The 26,906-nt window shown below is 35.9% G+C and overlaps 1 protein-coding gene across 1 annotated transcript in view; it reads right to left on the bottom strand.

Moving 5' to 3' along the window:
- Positions 1-20,790, bottom strand: part of LOC140338010 (myosin-binding protein H-like) — a 35,487-nt gene extending 14,697 nt beyond the window's left edge. The window contains exons 1-3 of the mRNA XM_072421965.1: positions 20,463-20,790; positions 7,135-7,269; positions 4,690-4,857 (exon numbers count right to left, since the gene is read on the bottom strand). Coding sequence (XP_072278066.1) covers positions 4,690-4,857; positions 7,135-7,269; positions 20,463-20,751 — 592 coding nt within the window. The 5' untranslated portion in view covers positions 20,752-20,790. The remainder of the gene's footprint in view (positions 1-4,689; positions 4,858-7,134; positions 7,270-20,462) is intronic.
- Between the last annotated feature and the right edge of the window lie 6,116 nt (positions 20,791-26,906).

A 26,906-nucleotide genomic window follows, 5' to 3' on the forward strand; every position in this document is an offset into this window, starting at 1 on the left:
CTTCACAGTATATTATTACCATCTTGCAAGCAGAGCACAAACATCTTAATATAAAACAGTAATAGAACAATGGAAATGTGTGAAAGAGCCCTAAACAATTATTCACATTAATCTATGTAGTAAATCCCTGTTGCTTTTTGAAGTGTTCTAAAAAAATGGTATTTCAGAAGGTATGGAAAATTATTATACTTTGCTTTTTGCAAAGTTGCATACAATTTAGCTACTAGTTCTGTTGTTGGGGATATCTATCATTTCAGTTCAATGTCTGACTAAATTTTATGTTGCTGTTTATGTTGAAGGCATGTATGGCATTCTTACAATAGGGTGCACATTACAAATGCTTACTGCAGGATTAACAGTTGCCAGGTTTGAATCCCTTAAAAGTATATAGTATGCCCGAGATGTAAAATTTTTTAACCCTCCATGTTAGCATATTTTATTAAACATACTGTGAAAAATAGCTATTAAAACTATAACATTATTTAAAATGTTAATCCCTGATGACTAATACTTATTTATAAATGAAGGATTGGATATACTATACACTTACAATACCCTTGGTAGCGAGTAAAGGGAACATTATTTGTCTCAGTCTGTTATATATACCTGGTGTCAATGTTTATTCTGGGTCCTTAGAAAACTGGTTAGCACAGGTTACCAATACTTAAGAAAAACTGATTTTGTCACCTGTCTCAAAAATAATGCATAAAAAATAAAAACAACACCTGTGGAGTTAAAAAATAAAATTCATTTTTATTTACTTTACCCCCCACATTCTTGCATATGTGGAGCAGTCTAAATCTTGCAATAGGATCAGATGCTATTTGGCATTTCCAAGTATAATTGCTAAAGGATCCTGATGTTACCCTGTGTACTACATAAGCGGAGCTTTCACAGCTATAAAAAACGATATTAGATTAGATTACCTTAGATGCCCCATGTTGAGTCATAAAACCCTTGATAACACTCACCCCTACTGTTTTCACTTGCCATATGGAGTACTCCTGCACTAGATTGGTTCACATCCCCACAACTTTATCCCGTACCCCCATATTTTCCTAGACTGACCTACCTGTTTGTCCCCATCCCCCTTTGTTTTGTTTACTTGTATGGTGACATTGTCTTTTCAAGATGTTGCCTTCAGTTTTCCTAATGCTTTCTACATTCTAAAATGATTTTGCTTGTACTTTAATATTAAAATAAATGAAAAATGTTAAAAAAAACTATATTCAAGCAAAAATTGGATACATTTATGTACTGTAGACAGCTTTAACTTTTTGTTATATTTGAGACTGGAGAAATAGGATATAGTGGTAGCCGGCATGACAAATGGCCTGATTGAGTTACCTAAGAGCCACTAGGGGGGTTAAATGGCAAAGAGCCACTAAAATTCTTCTTCAGTTTGATTAGCAGTATATATTGGTTTACAAGTGTTTTGTCTTATTACATAGTTACATAGTAAGTTAGGTTGAAAAAAAAAAATAAACCACTAGGGAAATAAACATATCCCAGATATAAAACCCTATAAGACATAGGTGGTCCAGAGGAAGGCAAAAAAACCCCGGTACAATTTGCTTCAACAGGGGAAAAAAAATATTCTTGATTCCATTTCAATTACACAAGGTCCTTTTTGTGAACTGGTGCCCAATACTGGACTGCATATTCCAGATGTGGTCTGACCAATGCTTTGTACAGGGACAGGATTATGTGCCTGATTTATTAAACCTCTCCAAGGCTGGAGAAGATACACTTTTATCAGAGAAGCTGGGTGATCCTAAAAATCTGTAATGGATACAGTTCAGGAGTGACAACATTTGCTAACAAATAGCAAATAACTTTAGGAAATCTGTTCCAGGTTTGCTAGATCACCCAGGTTTACTGATGAAACTGTATCTTCTCTAGCCTTGAAGAGCTTTAGTAAATCAGGCTCTATGTCTCTATCTCTAAAGACCCTTCCTCTTTTATTACAAGAATGTACTTTGCTAGCTTTAGATAATGCAGCTTGGCATTGCATGCTGGTATTAGGTATATGATCTACCAGAACCCCCAGATCCTTTTCCATTTCTGACTCCCCCAAATGTATTCCCCCTAGACAGTATGAACCATGCATGTTGTTAGCTCCCAAGTGCATAACTTTACATTTATCTATAATAAATGTCATTTGCCACTTGGCTGCACAAATAAACAATACATCCAGGTCTGCCTGTAGAATATAGACATCCTGTATGGACTTATTTGCATTACATAGTTTGGTGTCATCTGCAAACACAGAAATGGTAATTTTAATCCCAAACTCTATATCCTTTATGAAGATGGTAAACAGTAAAGGTCCCAACACTGAACCCTGGGGTGCACCATTAATAACCCCAGACCATTCAGAGTATGAATCATTAATTACAACTCTCTGGATGCAATCCTTAAGCCAGTTCTCTATCCATTTACAGATTGACTTTTCTAAACCTATCGACCCTAACTTGCATATTACCCGTCTGTTGGGTACAGTGTCAAATTCTTTATTGGCAGAGCTGCCCTGCTATCTCTCACATAAAGTATTTAAGCCGAAATATTTTTTGTATCTCATTGGAGAGAACTCCCTTCACTTCAAGTCTCAGAAACACAGCAGAAAGTAGAAGTAAAGTAAGGATAACAGTAGTAAAGTATTCCCTTACACAGTTGTTAATAGAACATATGGCCTATTTGAATGTTTCCCCTCACCTTCTGGTCCTGAGATGAATCAAAAAATTTGGATCTTCCATCAATTACAGGAGTCACTGGTACCCAAGACCAAAAAATAAGGGTGACAGCAAAAAATGTATACTTTACAATAATTTTATTTTTTTTAGATTTTCATAATTTTCTTTCTATCTATATTTAGGTTCTTTTACAGCCTCTTCAGCTGCCATAGTTTCCTCCTCAGGGGTTGCTCATAGGATCCTCTCTCACTTCAGGTTTTTGCCTGGTAGCCTTTTGCAGGCTAAGGTCCAAAAGCTTGCAAGCCAAGCATACAGGTGCTAATACTGTACTTCTTTTTCCATCCTCTTGTTACCAGGCATAGTTGCTCAATTCACAGACCTCATGTTATGTGTATCATTTAATGTCTTTCAAACTAAAGTAGCATAGAAAGTTCAGGGGTGCCAGAACATCATACTTGAGTCTAAAATTTCAAAAGTGGTATGTAAATCTTCACAGCACAATGGTTCTGGTGAGGCTGCTTATATCATGGGCACCCTAACTTGATTTAAACCTAACTTGGGCACCCTAACTAGATTAAAACAAACAGATATAGAAAAGAGCGCTAAAATACATAGTGAAAGAATTCACAATTCACAGTATTAAATACAACCAACAGGTTTTAGGGGCCAGAAGAACAATCCTCCTTCAGGGCTCAGCAGTAATGGATGAACTTCAAAGCCAGTATGCCTATGCCACAGCATACAAGAGTTTAGATATTAAACCCATTTAAACTACAAACACCTAACAAACATGAACTGTAAATTTGCAGAATTTGACTGTATATTGACTTTTCACCCTCAACTATGGTATACAGCTTGTGAGACAGCATATAATGATTACTGATGCAAATTAATTTTTACTGGTGTAATCTGGGTCTTCAAGGTAAACTCTCCTAAAAGGGGGGTGCTTTCCTAGGACGGATTTAAAGGGAAAATATAGTGTACTTAGAGTGAGTATATATTTTGAGTAATTATAGTAATCAACTTGGGGTGAAAATCATCTTCACATTTTTCTTTTTTTTAATATTATTTTTTATATAACAACTAATTAGATCAACCACTAGAGCCAGGGTAGGTTACCTACTATGATATTCATACATTGGGCCTTATTTAATAAAGTGCTTCAAGATTGGAGAAGATAGGCGATTATGAAGGAACCTGGGTAACACAGCAAACCTGGAATGAATTCCCTAAAAATCATTAGGTAATACTTTTTTAACAAAGGTTACCCCCTAATGTGTCTCCATCTAAAAGATACAGCCTCTAAATAAACATTTGCATGATAGACTGGCAGTGTTGAATGCCTTGTAGCTTTTTGCACTCTGTGGTTAGCTCCACTTATCCACCCAAAAATCAATAGCGACAAAGGGGTTGGTGGGTTGAACTACAGCATTTAGTGGTGTGTCATAACAATTTCCAAGGTGGTTCTTTGAGATAGAAGATTTTTGGATAGATAAGATTTTTCTATGGCTGGTTGTTTTTTGACTTCCCCATGTACATTTTGTTCTGATATATTTAAAGAAGTAACAGGCATTCATAACATAATCTTACATGGAAAATGTTATTTACATGAAACCACTCTATTTTGCACGTACAGTATATTTAAAAAAGTAAAATACCTGAAAACACTATAAGCCACTATCTAACTAAAGCTGCCTCTATTTAAAGCAACTTCAATCAGACTTCACACACTGTCACACATATCTAATGGTTGGTAAAGCCATGAAAATATACACTGCAATTTTATCACTTTCTCAATTCAGCCAAAACCAAAATTTCTGCTACACGTATATGTTGGCACTCATTGGCTTCTTATACCTTTCTGAACCCCAATAGACAACTTTCCATTAAAGTTCACAACCCTTGCAACCCCTATCATGAAATCTCACACTTCCTACTGCATCTTTCTACTTGCTTCTGTTGTATTCTGTATAACAAAAATTAAGGAATATCTTACCAACAACTTCCCGGATCTGAACTGGGTGGTCAAGTGTTGCTGGAGCACTGGATCCAGCTTTGCTGACTGCTGAAACACGAACCAAGATCTTTTCATTAGTAGTCAGATCAAAAATCTTGTAATGTGTGGAAATACTGGGTTCCTTGTTCACAGCTATCCAGTCTGAACCTGCAAAAAAATAAGACATATGTTATTAACACACCTCTTTCAACAGATTTAGCTTATAAATATAAGATAAATGATAACATCATTTTTTACATTGATGGAATTGATGCAGGCACATTATAAATTCACACACTAATCTTGAAACATCAGCCAAGAAAATGTCAACAATAGATGTAAACAAAAAGGATCTATATATATTGAAGATAACACATTTTTATATTGTCATTTACTAAACTGTGTATATTGCTATTTATTTCAGGATAAATATGAATCAGAATAAACAAGGACACTTCTAAATGCTTACATAAGAAGGGGACAAGTTGGTCTGATATGTTGGTATTAATACCTTATAGACTTGTGCGTCTTTTACCTTTAAATCCTACGACACACAGATTTTTTGTGTAATTTTCTGATTACCTTATGAATAAATACATTAGGGGACTTTTGTCCAAGCAAACCCCTCCATCATGCAGGCCACTTTTTCCTAGTCAAGTGCACTAGGCAAGAACATATTTCAGCCAGGATGCTAAGGTGTAAAATTTATTTCATATATACTATAAAATGAATATGGTCTCCTTCTGGAGGATATGGCCTGGCATGCCATATTTACTTTATCCACAAAATATAGTTTATTGAATGCTAGAACTGTTTATGGGGCAAGAAAAATTAAGTTTGAAACCTTATAATACCCTAGATGCTGCAAAAAAACTAATGTACATATGTGTGGGGGGATGGCAGAGGGGTTAAAAAGGGCTGGGCAGAAAGATGGGGGTATTGGTAGTTGGCATAGCTAGAGTGAGCTTTGAGTAGTTTGTCTGTTAGTAAGTTTGATTGGGTTGGGGAGGTTGGGGTCCAGGGAAGGCAGGGCCTGATTGATAATGGAATGTTGGTAAAATGACTCATCAGTGGGATGGTGTCCACGATGAAGGCAGGTTTTGTGGCAACTGTTGGACATTGTGGAGCTTGGTGTAGGATTTATATCGGAACCTGAGGCAAGGGGGTACGCCTGCGTGCCAAAAATATCAATTCTTTGGACTTCCTGGTGTGTTGGTTTTTGTTGGGAGGTGCCTTCCCGGATCTGCAATCTATGATATAGTTTAAATTGTAACTAAGTGTTTTATATATATACATATATATATATATATATATATATATATATATATGTTTTTTATGTAAAAAAACAGAACAAAATAGGAAGAACAGGAGTTTTGGCTAAATATCAATACGACAGAATGTAGCATAGAATTAGAATGGACCATAGAATTAAGCGTGAGCTGGGTTGTAGCAGTTCTCTTTCCCCAGCACCCAGTCTTGCTGTATCCTGCTCTGTGGGATACCTCTTTTTTCTCCAGTCTTCCAGGTAAAAGAAACTATGCCCTAGTCCATTTGCCAATTTCCAGGGACTCTCCATTACTATTTAAATTCAACCAAAGTTTTTTATTTTAGCTGAGTCTTTACACACCCCTGAGTAAGCCGTAAGGCGAAACGCGTCGGGTTTTAAGATGTTTCACGCCTAATTCTCAACTCCAATAATCTGTGGTCAGTTAGAATTTGTCTAGACCTATTACCCTGATCCCATGCTGTCCTAAAATAGGCAGGAGAACACTTTTATATATTTCAGCTTGTATTGTTGATTTATATCATTTGTGATTTGTAAATACACGTATTGATATTTAGCCTAAATCCCTGTTCTTCGTATTTTATTTTGTTTATACAATTTGTTCATATTTAGGGGTGGCACAATTTCCAACAACCTAGAAGGGTGTAATTTGTAACTTGCACTTTAGTATAATATTTATGTTTGTAATGTTTATAGAAAATGTTCATAATAAATGGCTGACCCCAGCCCATTTGTTCCAAACACAGTTGTTTGTATTTTTTAAAGGGGTTGGGGGAGAGGGGTGATGGTAGTTGGTTGGGCTGGATATGAGATGGACTGGTGACATAAGAGATACCCGGGTCATTTGTAACATACAAACCATGATACACCTGATTACCCCCCCCCCCCCAACCTCCTGTTTTACCCATTCTCATCCATTCCTAATTCATTCTTCATTTTTTAATCTGTAATATTGTAATGTTATGGAGTTTAAATTTAATTCAAAACTGGCAATAAAGAAATAATAAAAAGTTTTTGGCAAAGGACCATCAAAAATTATTAGCAATTAGCTATATAAAGGATGTAGTGAGTGATAATATTAAAACAGGAAAGTGTATTTACTCAATTCAAGTATTCATATTTCAATTATCAATTGATTTTTGGGCCCTCAATTAACTTACTTCCTTCTTTTTGGTACTCAAGCAGGTAGCCATCAATGGTAAATGTTCCTTTTTTCTCTGGAACTTTCCATCTCAGGGATAGAGAGGTATTATCAACATCATCCACTGAAACATTTTCTGGGCTGCTGGGTGGTTCTAAAACAAAAAAAAATTTTTATTAATATATACGCAGGTAATTTGATTGCATATTACTAGTGGCTGAATACTGTACATAAATATGTAGTATGAGTATTTGTTGACTATGTGTACACTCATATCGTGCATCATATTTTTGGGTGCTTTTTTACTATCACCTTTGCATTAATGTATTATGCAGGCATAAGGTTGTTGTGGAACTGAAAAACTACATACCATTAATACCCTGCCTGCCAATTGTAGGAGGTGTTATGCATCAGCAGGGCAGGTTAAAGCACAAAGTCCCTTATCTTGGTGAATCAAGTCTGAAAGTCCCTCTTGAAAGCCTATACAGACTAATTGCTATATAATCCCCCCAGAATGTTATTTCTCACCCATAGCTTCTTTCCGTATTGACATGCCTGGAATTTCTCAAGTAAGGGGTAATGTACATAAGGTCCTCTACACACTGTGTGTGGCAAGCACAACTGTCTCTGTATAGGAAAGGGGGCGGCATGTGCTAAATCAGGCCATCTGCTAGCTTTAGTGACACCTAAGCTTTACTAATATCACCTTAAGCTGCATGAACTAGTAGTCATGCCTTAGTCTACATGCCAGATTCTTTGTGCAATGTCTGGGATTTGTTTCCTGAATTCATCAAATGGCTGTGTTCATGGTAGACAGTAGTGATGTTTATTTTGCTCAGGAGCTGCCTGTTGGATGAAATTCAGCAAGCCATGAACTTACTTCTACCCCCAAGAATTCTTACCGTATGTTGCCAATTGTGCGACTGTAGCCTAAAAATAGCCAAACTAATTTCTTTGAGAAGAGAAATAGAGACAGAAGTGTCCAAATCAATGTGTTCATAATACCCAACTTTCTTTGACAAGAAACGGGGCACATTTTATCTATATGAAGACACTTTAAAATAACAAATGCAATATTCTACTGGCTGGATTACATATTTGGTATAGTACAGAAAGCAGTGGTAGGTAAAAAGTACAATATTTTTTTGAAAATCTAGGCGAGAAGTTAAATAACAGAAATAATGGAGACTAGAAGAGCGATTTAGAGGAACATGCATCTAGTTGGAGTTTTGTATGTTTTACATTATGTACCAAAATTAAGAAAAATGTGTGACCAATGTGCCGGGACCTTTCACAGTACATATGGCAAATATAACTAAACTCACACTCATGCATATTAAGTGAAATTGTATATAGCTAGGTGTCAGTTGTATAATAAAATATATTTTAGGTGACCTACAAGAAAAGATGAGTTTTGTTGATGTCCAGAACTGAATCTTCAATCATAATTCACAGTTTATTTGAATCATTAGAGCACATTAACAAATTGTATTTTGTGAGTATAAAAGTACATCTCTTCTGCCATTAAATGCTGTTCAAGACTTCTGTCTTGAGCAATCTTATATGACCTAAAGCCAACGCAAAAGATGACTGGCTTTCAAAAACATTGTGGGAAACTAATGCCATTAGAGACCCTCTAATAAATATAATAATATATACCAATCTGGTAGACTTGTGAGAATAGCAATGCAAAACTAGAAGACAAAAGCTATAAATGTAATTAGCAAATATGGCTGATATACACATACATCAGTTGCTTATTTTACAATAAAAAACTCAGTATACACTAAAGTTTTGGGCATTAAGTTCTCCCATAACGATCCAAGAAGTGCATGCAAGGTACAAGCCTACTAGATAATAATTTCAATGACTCCCCCCCCCCCACATGGTAAACAATAGCAGCACAGCTCAAACAATGTACAAAGTAGCAAAAAATGAATAATTGTATGTGTTGGTAAATATTGATTAAAAGTTAACAAGCCAGGTTATATGGAAGAATGATCAAGCTCCCATCTTTTAGAGCACCCTCAGCATGGTTCACTCCATACCAACCCACAATGATCAAAAGGGGAATATATATAACATGTGTGTTCCATTTTTCGGGAGTGACGACCAAGCGCATACTGATCTGTCAAGCTGATGAAAGGTACTGTGCAATGTGGTGCCTCGGTAACCTTCATTACAGGCATACATCTAGGTGAAAATTATTAGCACAGCCAAAACAAAACAGGGTTACAATTGACCTCTCACCTCATGTGCATGCTCTGCATTGTTATAATAACTTCTAACATTGTTGGAGAACTCTCACAAATGTTTCAGTGGAAAGTATTTAAAGCAAATTGAATAATAAAACTAATGCACGTACACAGCATATATTTAGGTTTTCTCCCTACTGCTCCATATTCCTTAATAGTCCTTTAACATGTTTTAATTTTGATATTGAAATGTACTTACAATTTACTTTAACATGGACCTGGAGAATTTCCACAAAGGAATATTTGGGAGTGTGTTATAAACAGAGCCCCAAGAAAGAGGGAAGGTCATTGTAAAATTAAATGGGGCAACTTTACCATGGAAATAATTGTAGAAAAAGTTGCATATATGTTCATGGGTACACAATTTATTTCGGGGAAGAATTTAATCTTCATACTTCCCCATAAATTTTTGAAGTGACCCCTAATTCTTTCTGCTCTGGGTTAGCTTTCTTTTAAGTGCCTTGAGAGTACTCTGTATGCTGAATAGTTGTTCTCTGTTTAGGCAAAGGTTAAGCAACTCAATAGTAAGTTGTTCTACAAGTGTAGTCTATTCATTAGAATGAATTATATTGTTGTGTTAACATTGTAAAAAGAATTTTTCAAGCAAGACCTTGACAGAATCAGCAGCCTATTTAATATATAGTTTGTTTACATCAAAGGTTTTGCAAAGTTTTGACCTTTGTGTCTGGAAATTTGAAGAGCAAACTGCAACATAATAAAATGTACCCAATTTTCTGTATACTTGCTATTTTTTTCTACTATAGACAGATGTATTTATAAGAAAATGATAGGGACAAGTTTTATACAGTTGAATTATATTTCCAGGTGAAAAATTCTAATTATCTCAAACACAATTTAGACAAATTGTGGCCAAATCTTTTTGATGCATGGCCATACATTAGACAGCCCTTTCATATGAACACATTGTACCTGATTTATTAACCTCACTAGTGGTAACCCCGTGTGTGACTCGGGGTAGAAAAAAGTTGCTGAAAGCGGTAACCACGAGTCACACTCGGGGTAGGTAAACCTATGGGAGGTAATAGTAAATACAGCGCTTACCTGATCTGCCAGCGTCCTGCGCCGTCCATCGACACAATTTCTGTGTTCTTTCTTCTTCCTCCGGCCGGCTTCTGCACCCGATGAGTCACCGGGGGAGTTCCCGGTGACGTCGGTGCGTGTGTACGTAAATAACTGTATTGCACGCAATACATGGGAATTATATGTGTAAAAGCAGTACATTGTTTTCAAGAACATTAATTTTACAGTATATATAATAGTATGAGTATAATATGTATTTATAAATATACAGATTTTTTAAAATGTATTCAATTTAGTTTTTTTACATGATTTTTTGTTTCAAACTTTATTATACTGATACTATTATACTTTACTGTAAAATAAATTTTCATGAAAAACAATGTACCACTTTTAGACATATAAAACTGGAAAAAAATGAACCGCTAGGGAGGTTAAAGCTCTCCAAGGCTGGAGAGAAAACACTTCCATCAGTAAAGCTGGGTGACCCAGCAAACCTAGAATGGATTTCTTCAAAGTAATTTGCTATTTGCTAGCAAATGTTTGTAATCTTGGACCAGATCCATTCCAGGTTTGCTGGATCACCCAGCTTCACTGATGAAAGTGTATCCTCTCCAGCATTGGAGAGCTTTAATAAATCAGGCCCATTCCATGGCAAAATGAGGCAAGGCGTTCAATACAATGACAGCACAGAACATGGAATGACTGGGCACTAAAGCGTTCAAATGGACACATTCTGTGTGCATTACGGTCCTTCTGTAGAGATAAGTAGTCTCTCTTAAAAACAAACTTTAAATAATTCAATGTTGTATCTATTGTTGCTAGTAAGATGTTCCCATGTTTCACTTTAGACAGTACAAGAGCAACATTCCAAAGTAAAGTAAAAGTCCAACCTACTTTTTTTTCTTTACATACTTTCCTAATTTCAGGGTACCGATAAACTTTCAAATTTCATTTTACAAAAACTTTAGAAATGTTAATGTGGTCCTCATTCAAAATGTTTTCCCCAGTATTAGACAGATTATAATGTGTGATGAGTTACACCTCCCTTTAATTCCCCATGGAACAATGAAGGACTGTCAACACATCAATGGCAATATTTAAGTGCATAACTGCCTTGAATAGTTTAGATAGCTGCCACTCTGCCGTTCAGTCAGTGCAAGGCATTATAAGAGATTTCTTTTTTGGACAGATTTGGGTGCCTGCACTGCTTGAATGTAAAAATTGTTTGATTTTTTTCCCCCAAAATATAGAACCTGCATAAATTGTGTTGTGTGTATTTGATGGAAGCTGGGCTATAAACAATACTGGAAAAAACATATCTTCTGTATTCCAGTGGGATTTGGTAGTCATTTCAGGTGCAGTGCAAAAATATGTCGCAAACATTTTCTACAGGAAACCTTTTTCTTTTTGCTCATCTGTTGGCTGATTACTGAATGTACTCTGCATACTGAAGGAGACTTATCTTTGAGTTGGAATAATTTAATTATGGAGGACCACCACTAGCCTTATACAGACACGTCCATGACCACTTTACCAGTACTTTATTAAACTTCTGTCACAACAGGCATTAATATCAGTGTTAACAATCAGGGAAAGCAGTGAGGTCATTCCTTTTGTCATGTGACAGTGACAGGCTCCCTGATCGGATGCTAGGCCCAAGAACTGTCAAAAGAAAGTCATATTCTGCCCATACCTAGAAGCAATAAAGTAGTGTCCTTTACTGCAATGGAGCAAGGCACTTTTAGTAAAAAAATAATTCCAACTTTTTTGTAGTATCACTAGGAAGATTTCCTCTCATTTTCTGTTGTTACTGGGGCAAAAAGTGAATGTAATCTCCCTGGTGGTGGTATCAGGGCCCGAAACAGCAAGGAAAAGCTAACAGAAGAGCTAGACTTCTAAAGTAAAAGGAAAATAATGCTGATGTATCTTGCACAAGGAGAGGAAGCAAAAGTACATCTCAATAACTGGACAACTGTTTTACATTCTTTCATATATTCTGAGCATTTTTAACAGGGCTGAGGGAATTGTTTTGGATCTCAGATTTGCAAAGAAGCAGGAATATTAATGGCTAATGGGAGTTTGCAGTGAATTTATTGACTCATGTAAACATTTTAGAACCCCTGGCTAGTCCCTGTGTGCTCCAATTCCTGAAACCTCATGTTTCAAGCATTATGTTTTCTATTTAAAGCAATGTGCCGTATTGTGCCAAATTCTGCTAAAATGCTTCCAGAATGATTTTTGGTATTGCTAACTGTTGTGATTTTGCAAATTCCAAAAACACACAATAATTGCATCTCTCACATTCATATTCGGACTTTGCATAACAATGGAATATGTTATTTGGAACAATATTATACATATTTTGAGTACTGCTTGGACCAAAAAAGAAGAGGGTGAAGACCCATGAAAGTTTGTCTTGAAAATGTATCCTCTTCTTAGATGGTAAGCTCTTCTGAGCAGGGTCCCCTCCTCCCGTGCCATTGTTTGTATCTGCCCGTCACTTGCAACCCCTATTTAATGTACAGCACTGTGTAATATGTTGGCGCTATAAGTAAATAAAAGAAAAAAAACATACTTAACAATCATTTTTTAGTTTTAAACTTTTTTTAATTAAGTTAAAAAAAAAGTACAACTATACCACTCTCATTTAATCTCTCCAGTTTAGCTTAGATGTCTTTATAAGGGAAATATCTTTACTGGGAAGGTAAATGTTACTTCCCTTTCTATACTTATCCCTGGTTACAAATGGCTTCAAACAGCTGCTATGCATGCGTTTGTAAATGTACAATGCCGTGATCAAATTACTGAACTGCATTTGCTGCTAAGGCAAAAATAGTTGTATGTGAAGCAGAGACCTTGCGGGCTTCCTGACCCTAATTGACATGTGTGTTCCAGGGTGCTGGTACACCTGCTAGAACTATATCAATTTATACTAGAAATGACTCAAGAAAATCTGTTAAAATCATGTAATTGATTTTAGATATAATCAGTAAACCATGTGTGTTGGAATAGACGCATTTCCCAAAATCAGAAGATAATTATAAAACATGTACATTTTAAAATGTTGCATTTTCCAGTTAAGAGTGCTTGGCATTTTAGCACCCAGCATTCTAAGCTTTTTTATAGCTGCTAAATAAGGTGACAATGCAATGCACTGGAAATTTACTGTTACTGTTGTAACTTTTGATATATAGCTATAGCTCGTACATGGGTGTACTTGAAATATAAATGTCTTTTCTATTTTTAATATGGTATGGTTTTTCCATCCTCTTTGCTTTGGATGTATCTTTGAAAGGTAACACTAGAAGCAACTTTACCAATGACCTAAAGGAGCTCCTGCATTTTTACATACAAGATTCTAAGTCAATTGCACAAGCTATTTTACCAGCTTCCATGTTGTTGAATACATCAAATATCATAAATAAATATATATATATATATATATAAATACCAAAAACCCATATATATATGGGTTTTGTTAATCTTACCATTATTGTTGTAACAATATGAAATACCCTAGATATCTAACAATGAAATCACCCACAAGGCAGTGGCCACTAATTAATAATAATATGGTGCTCATAGAGACTTATTATGAAGATTAACTAGACTCCAAATGGTTTGCCATCTATGGTCTTATAGAGGTTACTTTATTTACAGCAGTATAACATGAGTTCCCATTAGTATCACTATGTGTTTTCCATTATTGTAATAAATAAAGTAATGAATGACTAATTCTCATGGCTAATCCAGGAACCTGAAATTTACAAATGTAATGAGTTAATTTGATTAATTTTGTTTGATAGTTCTACCTATCTGCCAAGAATATGCCATAACCGGATGGGAGTGGCACAGCTTCGGTAATGAGTTTCAAATTCTTGTACATTCTGACACCTCTCTACACATGATGAGCCACAAATCAGATTGGGTCAGCAGTGCATTAGTAGTGCTAATATACAAGGATCAAATAGAGTCTAAAAGCAGTTTTAAACATTAAACCAACCTGGTCTCGATTGTTGTTACCTCTCAGGAACCCATAAAACAATTTAAGGTCCCTGGGAACACCAATTTATTGAGGATCAGTGGAAAAACAGCTTCCAAAATTGGTTGCCAGTGGAAAGGATGCTGTCCCTACAGTGGTGTCTGGAATACCAGCTTTGTGAAGAAATGAAAACATTATTGAGGTCATAAAGCTGACTTTACTGAGTAGTATTGGCCCCAGAACTATGCAGACATCATCAAAGGAAGATCAATCAGCCACAATTACTACAATGCTGATGCAGATAGTGACTTCAGTACAAACAGAATTACATGAGCTGTCTGAAGTTTACAGCACATAAATTCTTGTCAGCCTTTAATTAATCATAAACAGTCATTCCCTTATTATGCTAATTCACTCATATGACTCCTGGGCTTTAATTGATAATGCATGCTGGAAAACCTGTCCTTATTTCTTATGACCCTCCTAGTGATAAGCAATACTCACAGCTGCCTCTCATTACATACCTCTTCCCTTCTAAAGTAACATTTGTCCCAGCCAAACTGCAGCTGATGGTGAATACGGGTGCTTGGATTGTGCTTGCATATCAGTACCCTCTTGGATATCTATGGCCACCTTTAGCAAACGTATACCCTGGTAATGCAACTGTTATCTGTTCAGGCCTGGTATGTTGATAAGTGAGGGGAATGCTCAGTAGATACCTTTAAAAATAGCTGTCCCTGAAATTGTAAATCATGGACTGTGGGTTTTTCCTGGGAACCCTGCAGACATCATTTCTTAGCTACCCCTGCATTTGTACTCTCTTCTACTGCAGACCACCGCTAACTCTGTCATTAAGATTTAGGGGAAAAAATATATGTAAACTATTTATAGTAAGAACAGTATATCTCTAAGAATAAAAAGTATACAGTATATGTGTGGAGAATTCATGGTATACTTTATCTAATAGATTACTAGGGCTTAGCCATAGTACTAGTGCATACTGGAATTTGTTTATCTACCATGTGTTAAAATAGCCTGTGTTGATAAGATAAATTTTGCATACTGGCACAATGTTTAAATAGCAACAAAATCAGTTAGTGGGTTGCTTGATTTTCACTTACTAGTCAGTCCATTCCTTGCATAAAGGACAAATGTGTAGCTTTCAACTTGATCTAGGATATTGGCATTTAAGGGAACGATGAATCAGTATAGAAGCTATATTTCATGTCTTTCATATGGACAACTTGTGTAGTGTATTTAAATGTCAAGTTCAGTCAAAAATGAATATTTATTATTGTATAGGAAGAGTACACGTTGCAAACTCTGGGGATAAATAAAGGTGAGGACATATTATCCATAATGTCTTGGGTGTCACAAAAATAGGCAATAAGGCGAAATCTCCCAAATAGGGGCACCAGAAAAACAAATTGGCGAAAATTCTAACCTACTCTATCCATTCCTTAACAAAAAGCCTTTGTTGCAGTTAAGTTTAAAAAAAAAAAAATACTGGAAACATACTGGAAACCATTGCACACTAATAATTGTTGTAGTATGTTAGTAACTACTGACAATCATAATATTTAATAGGCAACAAATTGGCAGACCTGACAATACACCAACAACAGGTATTTCTTACAATACCTGGGCAAATGTGACAATACATGCATAAATAAGCAATAGTAACAATACATGGGCAAGAAATGGATAGTCATGACAATGCATGAGCAACAATTGGCCATAAGCAACAAAATGCAAATAAAATTACCCTTCAATTTGGATCATTATGTATTTAAAAGATGCAAAAATGAAAGCATTGAATCTAACAAATACTTTCCTCACTGTTTTACTCAGTTGATCCTGTACTATACCCTGCCATATACTGTGAATTATATGTATTTGTCCACTCTGTAATAATGGTGCTGCCTATTTCCTTTAAGTAGCTACAACCCTTCTTAAGCCATTGTTTCCAATATTTGTATTTATTGTTTTTGATTTCTACAAAATTGAAAATGAAGAATGGTATTTTTAAAAAATGAAAGCATTGAAGATAAATATTGAAAAAAAAATCATTATTTCATTATACAGCAACATCTGTTCAACCAATGCACAGCCATTCTTTCATACCACTGCAAGTGGGCTGTGCTATTTTCATATGTTGCTGTTGAGTTCTTTGTTTATATTTTAAGCAAAAAAAGATTAAATGATCAAGTCAACTTGTCACTGTTTACACACAGTAAAAAATAGTGATCAAGGTTTATTACTAAGTTGAGTTTTTTCAGCTTCTCGTGAGCATAATTATTTATTTGCATGTTGCAAATCACAAATTAAGAGCAAATAAAAGTAATGATGGTGATAATTAAAAGGTTAATGATCATTAAAAAAATTTCCCCTCAGTGCAATTATATGCAACAGTATGCAAAGCACATACTTGTAAAATAACTAAAAGTAAAATATTTGTACATAAATAAATAGGTGTAGCACAATATACAAGAGAATATCAGTTTGTTTTTAGTAAAGCTGTCTTTATATTCCCCCTCTCCACTCCCTGATTGTACCCAGCAAATACCTTTTGCCTTGCTTCACAGAATTTGTTGTGCAGCCTTGCCCAGCTTTCCACTGCCCTTTGTTGTAACTTTATGCCAAATCCAAAATGAATAGTTATGGGCTGAGTACAGAAAGGGAATACCAGCTGACAGGTCTTGGCACTGACAGGGAACTACGACACAGGTATGTGGCTTAAAGTGGAAGTAAAGTTCCACTCTGAAAATTTGGGAGATCTTGGATGCAGAAAGGGACAGTTGATAACCCTTCTGCAATTAGACATACCTATCTGGGTGATTGCTAGCTTAGTCTGTCAAAAAACATCAGGGAGTGAATGAACTTGCTCACACTTGCGCTGGAGTTATGTCATCCTACCCTGGCAGATGAATCAAAGATTGAAATCAGGAAGACAAAAATACAAGATGATGGCATACCTTGTGCAATAAGGGACATGCCTGATTGCAATTTTTGGGAAAACAAGGGTTTACTTCTACTTTATTACATAGGACAGTACTTACCATTTCGTTCTTGGTGGTTATTGGGCTTACTCTTGACCACTATCACAAAGAAAATATTCTGATAACTGTATGAGGTATGACAGCAATAAGGGTATGAATTTCTTTTTGATTTCACTAGGATTGTTTTTTACTTATATTCATTATCACATTCATTTATATACAAATTAAATTCTACCAGGAAAAGAAACAACTTGGACAAACTATAGTATACAGTATACCGGTGCCAGCTGGATATTTGAACAATTGTGTCAGCAGTTAATAAAAATAATGCAATCACAGGAAAAGAAAGGTGACCATTGTAAGAACTGCTGGCAGTATTATAATTTGTCCTAACCTTTGTCAATTTTGCTGGCCAGGTGGTGTAAAGGAAAATTTATTATATGGATTATATTTTTACCAGTGGTCCTTCAGTTCTGGAGACAGCAACAATGCTTTGTTATATAGTAATTATGTTTTGCATCCCATAGATGTCATTAATTGTCACATGCTTACAAAGCAGATTCCAGTTTTCCAAATTTACAGCATTGGTTTATTCTGAATGAAATACAGTGCCTTTGTTACTTCCTTACACGGAATAAAAGTGGAGCTATACTTTAAAAATACAACATTGTGGGAGGGCAGGTTGTTTATTGCAAAAGGGACAGGTAAGTTTATGTTATTGCAGAAAGAATATCGCCTGTCCCTTCTGGAATAAAGAAACTGCCTGACCCATATTTTTATTTTTTAAGTTTAATTATGCTTTAAAATCTCAAACATTGTTATCACCATTCTTCCAATGTTATAAAGATGAGAAGAGGGAGAGATGTTTGTGATCCAACTAATGACAGAAACCTAGGGGTGACAATTGTACTCCACCCTGGGCTTATGGTAGAGACACAGTTAAGCTGCGTACACACTGCCAATTTTTGTCGTTGGAAAGGATCTTTCACGATCCTTTCCAACGACAAGGGAGTGCACGATGCATGAACGGTGCTGTACATACAGCACCGTTCATGCTCTATGGAGAGGGGAGGGGGAGAGCGACGGAGCGGCACCCTGCTGCACGCTCTCCCCTTCACTTTCATTACGACCATTTTCATTGGCTGTCGTCCATCGTCCGTGGATCCGGCAGGTCGGTCGTCCGGACGATGGACGACACCGACTGTACACACGGCAGATTTTCGCCCGATAATTGGCCGATGCCGATTATCGGGCGATAAAAATCTGACGTGTGTACGTAGCTTTAGACAGCTACATTCCTGTCTGCGGGTTTGTACACACATTAGAATATTGTTCTTGGAGAACATCTAGCTAGACCTCCCCTCTCCATAGAACAGAATGGTGGTGTGTAGAGCTTTCATTCATTCATCTGCCCAGCAGCAATCATCTGATGTCTGTAGAGGGCTTAAAAAAAAATACTACTTATAGGTGTAAAGCCGTCAATCCCACGCACCGCAAACAGAGTCCAGTAGGTCCAGCACAGTCTGCACACCAGGCACTGCCATCTACGTCCTTATTTTTATGTCAGCCAATCTTGCATCTGCACAGTTCGAGCATTCTACTGCAAATGTAAAAAAAAGTGCCATTTCACTGCACATCTGTCAGATTGGCACTTTTTTTACATTCCAGGAAAGCCCTTTCTGTGCATGCCTGAGATCACTGTGGCAGTAAAGACAGAGGGGGAGGGATACTCCCCCAAAAATTTAAATTACTTATTCAAAAAAAAATTAAAAACTAAACCTACATTCTAAAGACCATATTTTTAATTATATAAAAGCATTAATCATTTTTTTTATATAAAATGCGGTGATAAAATTAACTTTAATAAATGACTTATATCGGAATGATAGCACACATATTCATTATTGTTGTTTGATATGATCATTTAAGTTAAAACTTTTTCCCTTTTTTTCTTTTTTAAAAAATATATCATATTAATTTATATTTATTCCAAAGACATCTAACATTTTATGGAAATATTACAATAATAATATTATCCTGTGCATTTTGTTTTGTAGTTACAGGGTTTGTATTTCTTTTTATTCATTACATAGTTTAGTATGTTGAATAAACCCATATGATTTTACATCACAGAAAGGTAAAACATTTCTCCTAATACAAATATACAATGTGTTTCTCTTATACAAACTGTACAAAGGTCTTCCTACTTAATACGGCCTCACTTGTAAACTTCTGTTCTTTCCAAAAAAATGTTCCACTGATGCCATGGCAAGGTCACCCTCCACCTGTCACTTTAATTGCCAGGGCAAATTCTAAGAACACTTGCTGCATAGCCGCACATAAAGCAATATTCAACTACAATCTGGTGCAAATTTTAGTAACTACTTACTGTAAACTCTACTTACTGTACTTTACATATTATCAAAGCTCTCGGTACTGTCTTAATAAATCAGTGTAGATATTTATAAACTAATTCTATTACATGTGGAGCAAGACATCTGTTCTGTAGATTAGCCTGAGAAACTGCAACTAAATTTACCTTTTAAATATATGTTATCATTGAGATACCAGCAAAAACAATCAAAAAATTATTGGTAGCTTTGATTAAAATTACCAAACATCCCAATAGAAGTGCAAAACACAATGTATAGTGTCATTAATTATGATCTTTTAGCACTGGTGTGTGCTTGGATGCTGCAAGTAATGATTTTTACATTCTTGTGTCGAACATTGTCACGTCTCAAATACTGCTATAGACAGTTTTTTTTTAGTTTGACAATAAATTGATCGGTAGTTTAAAAGCAGTTAGTAGGTGAATTTATATTACACGATAATAAAAATATATTACTGGCAGTGATCACAACTCCCGTTTACTGATAGAGCCTACTATCCAAAAATACAATACTGACCTAATATATATATATATATATATATATATATATATATATGTATGTATACAGATTATATCTAATAGCAGAACATTCCATGAAAATTCCATCTTGAGAATTATAGCATTTGTTACTTTTTTCCCTTGAATGATTTTCATGATTTATTTTTGTATGTCTCCTACCATCTTTTGGCTTTGGTGGCTCTGGAGCTTTTTCCTCTACTGGTTTAGCCTCTGGTTCTGGTGCAGGGGTTTCGGGAGCTGGTGCGGGGGCTTCAGCAGCTGGCGCAGGGGCCTCAGGAGCTACAGTTTCTGATGCAGGGGTTTCAGGTGCTGAAGCCTCAGTAGCTGGGGGGTTTTCAGGAGCTGGGGGTTTAGATTCCACAACTGGTTCAGCTGGCTTTGGTTCTTCAGGTGCCTTAGCTGCTGCAGCCTTAGCTGGGGCTTTTTTAATCGGAGCCTTTGCTGGCATGGCTGCACCCTGTTCTTTTACTTCACTAAAGCAGTAAAATTGTTCTGTCGTTCTGATTTATATAGCCTCCTGTCAGGCATTATACCATCTGTTTTTTAGGGACTGCCTCTGTATATTTAAAGCATTGGGGCACTCAGCTTCTTGGGACAAAAATAACTGTACTCTAAACCTGACAAGTTTTAAGAGTGGACAGCTCTTACCTCTTATCTGCTGTGCAAATGTCTGACATGTGTTGCTTTACATTTTGTGGTGTTCGAATGAAGATAAATATTAACCCGTGCAAATAAAGTGGATGCATGGTTATTTAATAGTACAGGAATATTTGTGGATGGGACATATATTTTAACCATATAGCTACATAAGAAGAGATAGTAATTAAAAATTACTTAGAGGTCATAATTTCCTTCTTAAAGGGTATCTGTAGCTATATATATATGTAAACTAAGCAAAACAGAATAATTCACCTTATGGCAAATATAACAGTAAAGATACATTATTTTAATTTACTTTCAAGGGTTTTTTTTCAACTGTTTTTTTTTACTTTGTGTTTTTTTAGCACTACTTTTTTGGTATTTCACAATTATTTACAACAGCCTAAAATCTATTGGTGGCCTACATTTTTTCAAATGTAAAGCCCTATAGAGCAATAATAGTTGATGAAAAGTGTGTGGCTGAACTGGTAATGTACAGAGAGTGCATTTCTGTTCTAAAGAACGGCGGGGGCGGGGGTTAGCAGGACACCCTCTACTGCACTCTTCTTAATAGAAATCAGCAGTGTTCATTGGTTTCACAAATGTATTGATGTGGCAGAACAGATCACTAAAACGTGACAGAGGACACAAACATGAATACTTGTTTAGTGTACACACCTATTCCTAACAGATCAATCTGTTTTTTCTATTGCAGTCCTGTTGGAGAAACTTCCTTCAACTTTTTGCCTTGGTGACACAGCAGGAAATTAAAAAAAAAATTTTCAAGCGGAAAGATATATATATATATAATGCCATATTTGTTTCAATATATCCCGTGACCCCTGGCTAAAGGCATGAAAGAAATCTGTTTCTAAGCCTCAACTTTTAAACAAATGACCCTGTATGTGCAAACAGTAGAAGTAAAATACATTTAATAAAAATATTTCAATTTGATTGTTTTACATTTGATTGCAATGAGTAAAGACATATATGTGACTCCATTTTCTCTCCAATGGGCTCACAGTATAATGTCCCTATCTGTGCACCCTCTGCAGCTTGGTTTGCAGCTCAAAAATAATCTCAAAAGCTGTCACCAAAGCTAAAAAAACTAAGCTGGATGCATTGACAATGCATGGGATTCAGTGACATTGTCACCAACACTATGTTGAGAATTTCTTCATAGTTCTTTCTCTAGATGATGTTAAGCAGCTAGCTAGAAGGTTCCACAAGATAATTGTAATAATTTTTCAAATATTGTGTCAATATTTGCCATGCTAATAGACTCCTACCCCAAAAAAATGAAATACTGTAATTAAATATAAAGGTGCTTCAACAAAGTATTAGTTTGAGGGTGTGCACATTTGCACCAGCTAATTGTACGTTTTTCATATTTTTCCCCAAACAGATTTGGTTGTTTTTCAATTTTGTACTGGTTATATGTCACATTAATGGTGGGAAAAGTTTTGAAATGATTTGTTGTGGTCTCATTTTTTAAATCACAAAAACCTGGAATTTTACCAGGGTTGTGTACATTTATTGTATTCACTGTATGTGGAGAACACATACACAAACACAAAGTAACTAATGTATATGACACAGAATTCAGTATTTCACTGCACCTGTACAAGCCAGGCTGTATAAATCACTCTTTTACCTGTTTATGTTAAAAACAGAGGTTTCAGTTGCATATATTTACAAATATATGTGTAAACCCCGCTGCTACATCACAGCCCCTCTGTAAAGTGCAGTCCCTAAATGTAAAAAATGAAGAGTTCTTTCAAAGGATCATATATAGCAATGAATAGATTAGCGCTGGTTGAACTGAATTCTACCTGTTCCTCCTTGTATTGTTTGTTGTGTGCGTTTCCATACAACTTCCATATTTACAGAGAATTAACAAGTAGTGCACTTCTCTGTAAATTCCTCCTTATCTACCTAATACCTTTGAAGTATGTTTGTTCATCTTTATTCACACTTAAAAAGAAGCACTTGTATTTCTAAATCTTATACACACTATCCAATGTGGACATAAATATTAGTGAATCTCAATTTAAAGCTTGCAGTGGACACTATACACCATGTATTGTTAGTACATATCAAAAAAACACTTGTGTAGTGTTGGGCAATAAGGAGGAATAGTCAGGCAAGGGCGCTTTGGTCACATGATCATGGTATTGTGGGTGTTCTTTATCTTCTGGCAGTCATATTGCACACCAAATAAAAGGGAGCATTTAAATGAAATCTGTTCTGTTAAACAACAAATGTAGAAGACACTAACACACTCTAATTGGCATCTTCAGATGGCTGTATGCGGCTAATAATATTTTGCACCCCTGAACCATTGGAAAGTGGGGAGCTTTAATAAGCAAACAGATACTAACTCCCAGTTTCTGCACCTTGCTATTAATTAGTAAGGCTGACATTCATATTAGTGAGCCAATTACGAAGTAAAGCTGGTGGGAGAAAGAAGGCTAGAGCCTAACCACATGAACCAGTTGCTGTTTTCTCAATAAAGCCCCTAGACTTTCTAGAGTCCAGACGCACTCTTACTGCAGCCTTTCCAACCCGTTTTTAAAAATGGAACCGTTGATATATTATTGGGGCCTTGGGGATCGCTTCCCCCTGCTATAGCTAATTAAACAGATCACAAGTCATGAAACAATTTATATTGAAGAATAATGTGGTTTATCTACCATATTTGACAACTAGGCCATTTTCACACGTTCTGCTTTATACAACATTATATTTAGTAACAATCTTGAACTGATATTAATAACAACAAATATCATTGTCATAGAAAATAGACAGTAATAATTGTATATTAGTAGCCAATGTCTAAGTGCTCCCTTTTATTGGTGGTCATTGTAAGTGGAAAAATTCCTTGATATTGCTCAACAAACCCCTACCAACCTGATAAAGAAGAATCTTTGTTGCAATAGACACTGCAGCCAGCCAGAGGAGAGCCAGCTTGATACCCTTTTGAAATACTGGATGTCTGCTAAGTGATGTCACATGCATGTTCTTTCAAAACAAATGTCTGGGTACTAAACAAAGAGTGTTCAAAATATAAATTTTTGTTTGCTATATGTAGGCTTATTTGATAAGGCAAAGCAGTGTGCAAATTACAGTAAATTATAAAAATCAGTTATCTTTAAAGTCCATCTAAAGTATTACCTTTAGAACTGAACTTTACAAATTCAAAGTAGTTGTGTAGATATTGTAGTTTGGCATCTATCCACAGAACAAGGGCCTCTTGTGCCTTTAAGTTTTCAGTTAACAGCCTGAGGTCCTACATCTGCTAACCACCAGCCCGTGACTACAAAACTTTCCCCTCTTTATGTGAACACATGGTTTCCACTCTAATACAGAAATATCGGAAAATATAGTCTGGTAATCTATTGCTTTTCCAACTTTGGGATTTACATCTGATTTCTGAATCAGGAGATGAGAAAAATAGTTGTAATGCTGTGTTCAACCACATCTGTCCCAATAAACAGATATTCTCTCCACCACTTTACCACCACCAGTGCTTCAATACATTAAAAACACTTTTATAAGAATTTACCAATTTTGGGCTAGTTGCACTATAACACCTTAACTAATCTAAACAGATTTTTTAGAATTTAGTTACTATTGCAACATTATACTATTTTTTCTAAATTCGTTTGTAGGTACCAGGGCTTATTCAGGGCCATTTTAGTTTGTGAAATTCAAGCCAGATCTTGTGGCTGATGTAGTACATATTACAAACGTCATTTTGAGGAAATTGGTTGACTGTATACTTTGTTAATTGGATGTCACAGTGTTTCTTCAAACAATTACTCCTATACTTGATGTGCAGAGTTCTCCAACATGAAAAGGCTAATTAGTACCTAATGTGCCTGGTATATGGAATTCTACTTGTCTCATTAGTAAATACCTATTCAGCAATGTTTACTTGGAAGTATTCAAATGACATGCCTCAGGAAAAAGGTTTTCCTTTTTACAATAATGTCTAATTATAACCCAGAGAAATAAAAATAGAAAAAAAAGGAGAATGTCTAATCATATCCTCATCACTGAAATTTTGTTTTAATATACTTTATCACAATTATTGATAGTGTCAATGGCACTTATGTTTATGGTTTTGGTTGATTCTTTGAAGGACTGCTAATGTCACTGAAATGGCATAGAAACTCATAGATGTTAGGAAACATTGCTAATGCAAAAATTTAAATTTGGCACAGTAGGGAGAGGTATTTTTATCTAGTTGTAAATTAGTATTTTTTTTTTTATAATCCCCATTTTTTTTTACAATGGTCCATACTTGGGACCGGCAGCTGCACTTGTCAAGGACAACTACATTTGTTGCTCTGAAGACCATTTAAGAAGTCCTCTATCTGCTCAGTTAAAAAAATTTAAATCAGTTGGGTATGTTTATTTTATTACAGAAGATACATCCTCTGTCCCTTCTCCAATAAAAGAACTGCCTGTTTGCAATGTTTCGATATAAATACATTTGTGTAACGGCAAACAATGCTTTTTGATCATTTTTCAGTTAGAGTAAAATATAAAGTGCTATAAACCATAGGAAACTACAGTGGTTGTTTCCAGCCACTCTTTGGTAGACCACTTTACACACACTAGATTTTCACATGAGATGATAACCATCCTTTGTTTTGGGCAATAATCTAGCATCTAATCTATAAAGCTTTTTGAAACCCTGGTTTGTATTTTAAAAGTGATCCAGTCCGCTCTTTTTTCGAACGGGCGGCTGCACTTGTCAGTGACTACATATTTTGCTCTGAGGACTATTTCAGATGCTCATTGTAGTGAACATAGATCAGCTTGCCCGATTGATCCTTCTCCATTTACTTCTGCCTGTTCCTTTCCTTACCTAATGGTGGACAGCCAATGGCTAAGTCCCATACATCTTGAAGTCCCCTTACAGCTCTGCCTTCAGTGTTTTTGCAAGATGAAAAAGAGATTAATGTCACCTGCTCACGTACACACGTACACACGTGCAATAATTGTTAGAAAACGAATGACTAATGATTATGCACGATTATTTTGAACGATGGTATTGTGCATGCTGTAACGATACGGTCGTTCAAATATAATCCAGCAATAATGTACACACGCTAGATACGATCGTTTGAACGATGCAGGAATGGACATGTAGACAAGGAGAAAGTGTACTGCAGAACCATCCACGATCACTGAAAGATCATACACACAATAGATAGCGAATGATCGTCGCCCAATCAGATCAGCTGGGACAGTCGTTCCGTTTCCAGTGACGGTTATTATTTGTTTCCAACGATAATTATTGCACGTGTGTACGCAGCTTTAAAGACTGCCCCTGTCTCAAAGTCCTCCAGGTAGTTGTTTAAGGCTTGCTGTTTCTATGCAAGGACAACGTGCTGCATTTTTCACTTCAGTTCTGCCACAGGTCAGGTTGGGGAAGGAGCAGGAAACGTCAACGTCCACAAACCTCCTGTTCTTGGTGCTTGTTTAGGAAGTGTTGAACGACTAAGTTAAAGAGATGGGTCACAAAAGGCATGTGTGTAATCAACCACAGGGAAAAGGTGGAAAAGTTTGTAAGGCAGATCTTCTAGTATAAGCAATTTGTACTCAACTTAATACTGAGCAAACTGAGTAGACTAGGATTTTAGTAAGGCCATTTTTAAATGATTTTTTTGTGTTGGAACATTTGACCTTCTACCGGACTGCAGAAATCACCAAACTAATAACATAAGTGTACATAATCATTTTCTTTTTCATTTTGAACACCAGTACTTGTGACAGATTGGGTCTACTTGGTGTGGCTCATGGAAGATGGGGCTGCAGAGGCATTAAAAGGAATAGACAAGGTGTCAAACCAGAACTGTGTTACAAGCCATTTAGGATTACTTTTCATGACACTGAAATGATACAGAATTTATTTCTAAGAACCAGAATTTCTCTCCTGGGTTGGCTACCATC

The sequence above is a fragment of the Pyxicephalus adspersus genome, chromosome 1 (genome assembly GCF_032062135.1).
Source record: "Pyxicephalus adspersus chromosome 1, UCB_Pads_2.0, whole genome shotgun sequence".
In the NCBI taxonomy this organism is placed as follows: domain Eukaryota; kingdom Metazoa; phylum Chordata; class Amphibia; order Anura; family Pyxicephalidae; genus Pyxicephalus; species Pyxicephalus adspersus.